The sequence below is a fragment of the Tupaia chinensis genome, unplaced genomic scaffold (assembly GCF_000334495.1).
Source record: "Tupaia chinensis unplaced genomic scaffold, TupChi_1.0 Scaffold000322_1, whole genome shotgun sequence".
NCBI lineage: Eukaryota > Metazoa > Chordata > Mammalia > Scandentia > Tupaiidae > Tupaia > Tupaia belangeri.
Window position 1 is genome coordinate 527,108 of NW_006159816.1, and position 10,000 is coordinate 537,107.

Genomic DNA, 10,000 nt, shown 5'->3' on the forward strand with positions numbered 1-10,000 from the left:
TCTTTCCCTCACCCAATACTTTAAAAGAGGCATTCTAGCTATAGATCGAAGAAAAAGCTCATGTGATCAGGAAAGGGAGCTGGGAGGCCAATGAAGAGGTCCTAGTTCTGGCAAGAGATGCTGCTGGCTTGCCTTTACATTCATTCATTGAAAGTAGGAAGGCAAAATGGCACAGCCCCTTTGGAAGACAATTTGGCAGGTTTTTATTTATTTATTTATTTATTTTCAGAAATGAACACACTGTCCATACCATTCAGCCACCATGTTCCTTGGTATTCACGAAACTGATTTTTGTAAAACCTGCATACAAATACTTGTAGGAGCTTAATTTATAATGCCAAAAGTTGGAAGCCATCAAGATGTCCTTCCATAGTAGAGTTCATAAACACACGGATAGTACACGTGTACAACAGAACGTTATTCAGAAATAAAAAGAAATGCATCATCAAGCCATGAAAAGGAATAGAGGGAACTTACGTGCATATTTTAAGTGAAATAAGGCTGTAGGCTTTCATTGTATGATTCCAAATGTATGACAACCTAAAAAGAAGCGAACCCACGCAGAGAGTAAAGGTATCTGTGGTTGCAGGAATTTGGGGGATAGAAAGGGAGAGGAATTAAGAGGTGCTACATGGGGGATTATTAGAGCAGTGGAACTACTTTGTATGACACTAAAACAGTAGTTACAGATCATTATACATTTATAAAAATTCATGCAATCCAAGAGTAAGCCCTGATGTAAACTATGGACTTTAAAATAATCATGGGTCAATACTGGTTGATCAGCTGGATTAAATGTAACATAGCAATACCAGGTGTCAATAATCATGGCAAACTGTGCCTGCAGGGTGAAGATAAAATATATGGCATTTTTTTGTGCCCAGTTTTTCTGTAATCCTAAAAGTGCTCCAGAAAAGTAAGGCTATTAATTAACAACAACAACAAAGAACAATGTCTTCAAGACAATCTCAGGTGGAAAGAGCAGAGTACAGAGTTCTCTAGAGAAGGAGGCTTATTCTAAAAGGGAAAACCTGAAACTCTTTGTTCCAAATAGAAAGGTCAAAGTGTATTGAGTGGCAATGGAGTCTTTTCCTATTTTCCATACAAGTGAGAGAGATGGATGCATAGCCTAGTGAAGGCCGTATTTGCAACAGCACCGCAGAGCAAAGAACTTCAGAGAAGCAGACCTGCAGCTCCCCATTTTTGTAAGCTGAAGAGAAAGGACATTTACACACATTGACACATATCTTGTTCCATACACAGATTTACTTTTAAAAATTATTTATAAAAAATTATTTATTTACTTAATTTTACTTATTATTATTAATTATTATGATCATTTAATTTGCTATAGGGCACATGTGCTTACCAGAGAGAGACAGAGAGGGAGAGGGAAAGTGAGAAAACAAGCCACCAGTGTGAAATCATCCCCTGGGGAGATGGCCACACTATAGTCCCTTCTTCTCCATTCGTCTCTTGGGATTTTTGGGAATACACACACACACACACACACACACACACACACACACACACACACATACCTGGCATGATTTTCAAGTTGCTGGGTCAGGGACTTGAACTGTGGTCGGCCATGTGAGAATCGAGTCTTAACCACAAGCCACCAGCTGGTCCCTTTCTTCCTTAGTAAAGGACCTCATGCATCATGACTAAAAATTGCCAGGCCCCTGAGGACCACATCCCTATGTGGACTTTCATTTCTGGATGTCTATTTTGTCACGTTTGATGATCTATCTTGGATAATTTATGAGTTTAGACACACAGCCTTAAAGTCACCAGTGTCAAACTGGCCGTGGACGATTTAGCAACCATTACCTTGTGTCTGTCATTCTACTTGGGTTAGCCAACAAGGCAGCAGTGGAATGTTTGGAGCATGGTGACATCACAGAATTACACCACAATGATTCCAATTCCACCAGCCCCGCTCTGTGGCTTTATTTGATCATTGCACAAGCGATTGTGGAAATGGCCTAATTTTAAAAGCCACGTAGTGTATATTTTGATGACATGGACTAAAGAATCTAATTTCAAATGGGCAGAAAGGGAAAAATAATATTTTGTTGTGATATAGAATGTGGATGTTTTAAGGGTAAATCAAAATCATCCAAAAATAGCACCCAAAAGCAAAGTAAAAGTAATATACAGTAAGTATTAATCAGTGTTAACATCCAGCTATGTAACTCTTTTTTATCTTCACAAGTATACATGTAGTTTTGTAATTCCAGCACTTAAGTTGTATTGACTTTTTATAAAGTGCATTAGACATACATTGATGCTTACTTAATACCATGAAAAATAAAATGACAATTATCTTTAGCATGTTTATAAAAAAAAACAAACAGTAGGACAAATAGGAGTTCATTTAAAAGAATGTGAAGATGAACTCATCTCTTATTATTTGAGCTTTCCTTTGGCCATCCTGTATGCTTTGAGTGGGCCTCCTGCTTTTTGCTCTTTCTTTGTCCCTGCCTTCCAGAGATGATGTGTAATGATGTCCCTGAGATTTTAGCACACACCGCCACCGCCAGCTCTTTTCCTTCTGCTGGCTCATAATCCAAAGGCCTCGTTCTGTGCAAAGATTCACCAAAGCAACCAGAATGCCAAGGTCAAAGCTAAAGTGTGATGGGAGGAGCTCCGAGTTATTAAATGGATATAATAGCAAGGGAAAAAAAATCAGACAAAGGCAGAGCTGGCCTGTGTTCTTCCAGGAGGCAGAGCTCGGCTCCTCTGTAGAGTATTGTATTTTATGGAGTACCTTTCATGTTAGTTTGCCTGTCCGGACCTTTAAGAAGTTCTCGATCACCGAAGCTGACTGGCCTTAAAATAAGGATGTTCCATTCTCTCTAACGGCAGCTCTCATTACTCGTCATTCCAGTTAACTTTCTCAGCCTGTAGTTTATAAGGAAAGTGATAGTAGATTTAGTTCTTATTTACCTCCTCACTCATTTGATTTTCATTGGCCAAGTGGTCCCAAGCCCATCAGATCTCCATCCTCAGACAGTATTTGCTCTTCACAAGAGACACTTCTTCCACACTGGCTTAGTCACTTGAAATGAACTTCTAAAATAATTCATTTATTTTCATGGATTTTTAAATATTTTTTAAAACTTTTCATCTGTATATTTTCTAGAGTATTTATTATTTTCCTAAAATTTAGAGGTATTAATCAAATAAAATAGCACCAATGACTGACTTTTGTAAACTCAAAGCTTACTCAAATAGCATGTACTATCTGTATTATATAGACGAGATTATGTACAAGATTAGTAAATTTAAGACAACTAAGAGAGCTGTGATGCACCCCCTTTTTTCTTTCATTCCAGTTGCTTCCTTTTATTAGCAGACATTTGTTTATGAATTCTCTTTCCAGTATTTCCTTAGCCATATTTATTATGGGAATAGAATATTCACATTAACAATCAACTGGTAATTGTTGTCCTTCATGTCTGAGAAGATGCCAAGACTCACATTTATTGGCTTATAGCTTCAGAAGATGATCAATTTAAGAAATTACAAGCATTCTAAATTCACTCTTTTTTATTCTTTTCTTTAAATATTTCATATTAAGAAATGATTGCTAGTCTATTTTAAATACCTTTGTACTATTCGTTTTCTTATTCATTTTCTCCTAATATTTCATATATATGATTTTTTGTAGAAGATTGTTGGACACTGAAGATGAGCTTGGCGACATACAGTCAGATTCAGTGCCACTGGAAGTCCGGGACTGGTTGGCTTCTACTTTTACACGGAAAATGGGGATGACAAAAAAGAAACCGGAGGAAAAGCCAAAATTTCGGAGCATTGTACACGCTGTTCAAGCTGGGATTTTTGTGGAAAGGTAAGTGAAGTTGTTGATCTTCCAGACAATAACATTTGAAACTCAGCAACTATGTCCAGAATATCAAAGTTATGAGAGGCCATTATGTTCCTAATTGAGAAAATCTTCAGTGCTAAGCATAATTAGAATGAACAAATTTGAGACTTCATGATAAACCTACCTATAACAAATATGACTTTTCCTAGGTGTGTTATGTTTATTGACTTTTAAATTAACATGAAGACAAAGCAAAGGCTTTTTGTGAATGAACATGCTTCTCAAGTAAACTTTTTTTTTTTTTGGACAAGAATATATTTTATTTTTTTAATAACAGTTCTACCAAAAATATATTTTTTCCTTAACTTAAAAATATAACTTCTGAAAGTAAAAATCTGAATTATAATTTATTATACATTTTATAAACAGCAGTGAAAAGAAGTTAACAGAAGAAATTCAATTTTAAAATGTAGTCATAGTCATTTTAAAAGCTTGACTTTGTCCTTTAGTAGCTTGAAAGTGGACTCTTGCTGATTTTCTTCTTAAAGAGGAACTCCTGATTTGTGATGCTCATTCGTCACTGTGTAGTACTGAGCTAAAACCTTTTTCCTTAGCTTTCTGGTGGCAATTTCATTGTCTGGGGCCAGTTTTAGAACTGCTTTATTTATTTATTTTTTAAAAATTCTTTTATTTGGGACCAGCAGATGGTGTAATGGCTATGTCACTGGACTCCCAGGTAGTTGACCATGGTTCAAGTCCCAGACCTGGTGGTTTGAACTCACACGAGGAGCGTGTGCATGTGTGCCCAATATCCTGAGAGGAGAATGGAGGAGAAGGGATTGTGGCATAGCCATCCCCCCGTGGGGTGATTTCTCACTTTCTGTCTCTCTGTCTCGCTCTTTCTGGCGAATGCACATGCCCTATAAGCAAAGACCTCTCAAAAAAAAAAAAAAAAAAAAGAAAGAAAAAAGAAAATAAGAAAAAAGAAACACAAAAAAAATCCTTTTACTTAACTTTATTTTTATCTTTTAAATTTGACCAGAGAGGGACAGAGTAAGAAAGAGAGAAAGAGAGGGAAAGTGAGAAAGCAAGCTGCCAGGTCTGGGATTCAAACCATGGTCGGCCATGTGAGAGTCCAACACCCTCGACAATCATGCCACCCGCTGGCCCCCAGAATTGCTTTAATAGTTCCCTTCCAGGTGAATTTACCATTTGCAGGAGCCTCATGGTCTTCTGGTTCTCCACCTTCAGACTGTCCTGGGGCCTTCATATTTTTTTTCCTCAGTATCTGTTTTAACTTCTGAATGTTGGCACTTTCTTTTTCCTGCAGCTGTTTCTTGTCTCTTCCTTGCTGAAGCCCCTACCTCCATCACTGGCCCTTCTCCTGCAGACGTGCCCTTGTTCCTCTTCTTCCCACTCCTCTCTGTAGGGCCATTGGCCTCGGAGCTTCTTGGCCGGCAGCTTCCAGTCCAGCCTCTTGTCCCTTTTCGTGCTTCTTCGTTTTCTTACTCTTTGAATTTTCCTGGTGGTTTTCTTTCTTTTCTTTTTCTTTTTCTTTCTTTTTTTTTTTTTTTTTTTTTTAAAGTTTTTTGCTATAAAGCGTGTGCAATAACCTGCTATAAAGCGTGTGCACTCGCCAGAAAGAGACAGAGAGATAGAAAGCAAGAAATCACCTCTCAGGGGGGATGGCCACGCTGCAATCCCTTTCCCTCCACTCTCCTCTTGGGATCTTGTGCACACATGCACATGTGCCTGGCTGTGAGTTTAAGCCACCAAGTCTGGGACTTGAACCACAGTCAACTACATAGGAGTCCAATGACATAGCCATTACTAACTGCTGGTCCCTCCTGGTGGTTTTCTAATTTCAGTTCTTTCTTTTCTTCTCTTCCTAGTCTTCTGCCATTCTTCCTCTGCTCTCTTCTATTCTTCACTTCTGCTCACTCTTCCACGGTGTCATTTGCTGTAGAGGAGCCGGCCTTGGTGGAGACTTCTGCATGTGGTTCTGCACCTTGGTTGAGCAGTTGTTGATGTTGCCCCAATTCACTGGCTCACTGCCAGAAACTTCAGAAAAGATATTCCACACCTGCTCCAGAATGGATTCATTATGGACTTTTAAGCTATTCTTCCAATTCTGAAATTTTGCCTTTTTCCTGAGAATGTTGTCAAAGGCATTAATTTGCTCTAAAAGTTCTCTCACTTTGGGGCTGACATTGGGTCTCTTTCTTAATTCATTAATTTTCTGAATTCATGCCTGCTGTTGAACATCACCTTTAAAGGTTTTACCCTCGTAGCCTTTGCCACCATACTTCTGATCTTATGCATTTCCCATGGTTTTTATAGTCATCACCCCAGAAATCTTAACCACGGTCAACGCAGGAAAGGCATTCACAGTTTCTGCAAATAGATGCATGCTTTTCCACTGGTATTTTCTTCACTGATTCACCACATGCATTGCATGTAAAAAACATATACCATTTTTAGCTAAATGATTAAATATTTTGTAGCCAAGATAGACATTTTTTTTTAGACTTAGAATGTTTACTGATTTGCCAACATCTAATATATACTAAAATATTGAACTAGTATTTTATTTGAGCTCTATATAGCTCCAAAGTTCCTGTATATCTACTTTAGCATTGTCTCTCCTGCATGAGGTTGAGGTAATCATGAGATAAAAAATTTCTTGATAATGCATTAGTAAAATCCTTTATGATCTCCTGCCCAGAGAGTGCTAATACACTGAACATCTCTACTTACTGGATAAAGTAATTATAATAATAACTAATCATCATCATCAATATTTTCAACTTCTGTATAGCCCCTTATAGCTTACATATTACACATTTTTATTTCTGGCAATTGCCCTCCATTGTTCCATTTTGCTTTGACAGCCAAGTGACAGGAGCAGGAAGGCACCCTGTGTTCACACTAAAGGCTGGTAATAAGCCAGTCTAGAAATGCTAGCAGACATTGGTAAGGTTTACTTCTTCAACATTTGATTGCCAAGATAGGCTTTAAGTCTAGTCCCTGCAGCCAGCGCCCACCAGCAGTTTCAACCCACAGCGTGGAGCACGTGGAATCACAGCCACCTGCCCAGGAGAGCTGTCACCCTCCTAGGGCATCCTCGTGTAGAATTCACTTGTGAGTCATCAAGCTACGACCACCGCTTCTCAAATGAACTTCTATGAATTACTTTTTAAAAACAATTCTAACTCATTCCCATGTTAGCTAGTTCTTCTAGAATAAAATGTAACACATCATCAAGTCTATAAATTCTCTACTGGGTAGCAGTTACATATCAAATTCAAGCAGGCCTTTCTCTACCCTAAAGAGAAAAGATCAGCCTCTCCCATCTTCCCATCATGGGAAGAAATCTCCCAGGTTCACTTCTGAAGACTTTTTAAACATTTCTGTCATGGAGTAAGAGATATTGGTGGTCCCAAAAATGCCAAGTCTAATTACTACAGTTTCCAGTGTGAAACAGATGTTAATAAGAACTGATTTTATGTTCGTTTACCCCTTAAGAACACAGCTTATTTTTCTGTCTAGGAAACTAGATGCTTCAGAGCTAAAACTACAAAAAAAAAAAAAAAATCTGAAATAAATATGAATGCAGACAAAGTTGAAAGGTAGTTATCATATATCCTTTCAATTAAAAATATTAAGTTATATAGAAAGATTATGATAATAATGAAACTAATGAAAATGAAAAACAGAGGATTTTTTTTTTTTTTTGTCAATGTACTTAAAATTAAATTTAAGGGAGACCATATCGGTTTTCATCTTCTGGTATCTCTAGGCATTATAGACTTTAGTTTTCCCCTGCTGAAGGATTAACATTGTTTTAGAAACCCAAACACACTGGGATTCCTAAAACTCTACATAAGAATGCAACGTAAGAACTATGGTTTGGAATTTAAAGGTGCATTAGAACCACAGCACATACAAATTCTAATACTTCGGTTCCGCTTGTATTACCCAAAATAACACCTACTAAATGATTATTAAACTCATTTTACATACTTTAAGGCATATCTAATTAGCTTAAATAAAAGACTGCTCATAATGAACCCTGATTAGCTCAGTGACATGACACTACCTCCCCTCATTGTATAAACTTACCCCATTATGCCAGGTCAGAGCAGAAGTCTGAGATAGGGAGTAGCAATGTGGAGAAAGCATTTCTAAACCACAGTCTGTCTTTAAAAACAACTCAGGCAAGTATGTGACGATGATTGATTTGCCATAACATTAAATTTAAAATATGAAATCATATTTCAAAAAGTGAATGAGAGGATCACAGATAAAAGTATGGTTTGATTTGGTGAAGAAATGTATATTTCGTCCTTTTTGTTGGAGAGAATTTTGCAGAACTTGGTAAACTGAAAAGAAATATAAACTGTAGAGGAAAACCAATTGAATTTTCATTTCCACTCAAGGGAAGGTTAAGAAAAAATTTATGAAATAAGCTGAATTTTCATATTTTACATGCTTCATAAGACAAATTTTATTTACTAGCCTATAGAAGTATACATATTTATAGTAACTAAATTTGTAAGCATTTAAAAAAATCAAAACGCTAATGACATATAAAAATGAAAGCTTTTTCACTGTTGGGTCCCCATTAAATGTATAAAAACAGTGGGACATGCTTATTTTGAATTCTGAAAGTTAGAAAGTCTTAAAGGCTTATTGCTTCCTTCTTCAAGCCTCCCTCCCGCCCCAATTCTTTCAAATTCAATAGTTTTCTAATCCCTGGAATTCAATCACCAAAATGTGTCCTGATCTATTCACTTCCTTATCTCCACTCTTGCTGCCCCAATCTAAGCCTCCATTATCTCTCATGAGATAAACGACAGGAACCCTCTATTTTTTTAATAATGATTTATTTAATTGTATTTATTATTATTGTTGTTATTATTCAATTTGAGTAGAGAGAGGGAAAAAGTGAGTCACCAGGTCCAGGACTCAAACCATGGTTGGCCATGTGGGAGTCCAGTGCTTAACCACCACACCACCTGCTGGCATTAACTGGACCTTTCCAACTGGACTTTTTTCACCCTTAGTGTCCAAATAAGTAAATCTATCTATACTGAGGTTTTAAAAATATAAATTAGTTCCAGTCTCCCTCTTGCTTAAAACCATAGGGTGGTTTTTCATTTAGTAATAAGAACAATTTTGGGGCCAGCAGTTGGTGTAATGGCTATGTTGCTGGACTACCATGTAGTCAACCATGGTTCAAGTCCCAGAGCCGGTGGTTTAAACAAACGCCAGGCTTGTATGTGTGTGTGTGCCCAAGATCCCAATAGGAGAATGAAGGAGAAGGGATTGTGACGTGATTTCACACTTTCTGTCTCTCTATCTCTCTCTGTCTTTCTGGCGAGCACATGTGCCCTATAGCAAAAGCCTCTCCAAAAAGAGCAATTTCACTTGTCAAGTATGCCTTGCCCGAGAGGCCTCCTTGTACTTTCTGGCCTCATTGAAGACTACCTTCATTTTTGACTTAACATCTTTACCAGCCTGATTTCAATTCCAAGAACATTCCTAAACACTTCCCTTTGTTGGAGCAATTAACACTGCTATTTCCTGTGTTAGAAATGGTTCTCCATGCACTTTAACATGGCTGGCCCTTTTGGTCTTTCTGAGGTCTTCCCTGACCTCATTGCCCACTTTCCTCACTATAGTTGCACCCAACCTGTGCTTTTATCTCATAGCACTGACCAGTGTTTGTTAGCATATATTATTTCCTTTTTTGTTTTGTTTTAGAGAGATTTTTGCTATAGGGTGCATGCTCTTGCCCAAAAGACAGAAAGAGAGAAAGTGGAAAACCACCCCCCAGGGGAAATGGCCACACATCAATCTCTTCTCCATTTTCTTCACAAGATTTTGGGCATGCATACACAGGCACCCGGTGTGAGTTTTAAATCTCCAGGTCTGGGACTCGAATCTTGGTCAGCCATGTGGGAGTCCAGAGCTTTAACCACTACTCCACCTGCTGGCCCTGTATATATTATTTCTTATTGTCTCTCTTCACTACTGGGTTAAGCTCTGTGAAAGTGGCAACTATGTTTTTCCTTGCTCTTCATTCATCTGTTACACATATACATATAAAGACATGTGTGTTTATATTGTATATACGCAGTATCTGCAAAAGATATATAGTTT

The 10,000-nt window shown here is 37.7% G+C and overlaps 1 protein-coding gene and 1 pseudogene across 2 annotated transcripts in view; one reads left to right on the top strand and one right to left on the bottom strand.

Moving 5' to 3' along the window:
- Nucleotides 1-10,000, top strand: part of PDE1A (phosphodiesterase 1A) — a 302,238-nt gene that overhangs the window by 196,123 nt on the left and 96,115 nt on the right. Inside the window, exons 1-2 of one of the 2 annotated variants that reach the window (XM_006151627.3) lie at nucleotides 2,029-2,162; nucleotides 3,677-3,859. In XM_006151627.3, the coding sequence (XP_006151689.1) occupies nucleotides 2,050-2,162; nucleotides 3,677-3,859 (296 nt within the window). In that variant the 5' untranslated portion in view covers nucleotides 2,029-2,049. Of the gene's footprint in view, nucleotides 1-2,028; nucleotides 2,163-3,676; nucleotides 3,860-10,000 lie in introns of those variants that run through there. The other variant, XM_006151626.3, reaches the window with a different exon arrangement.
- LOC102476614 (cell growth-regulating nucleolar protein pseudogene) lies at nucleotides 4,378-6,303 on the bottom strand (annotated as a pseudogene).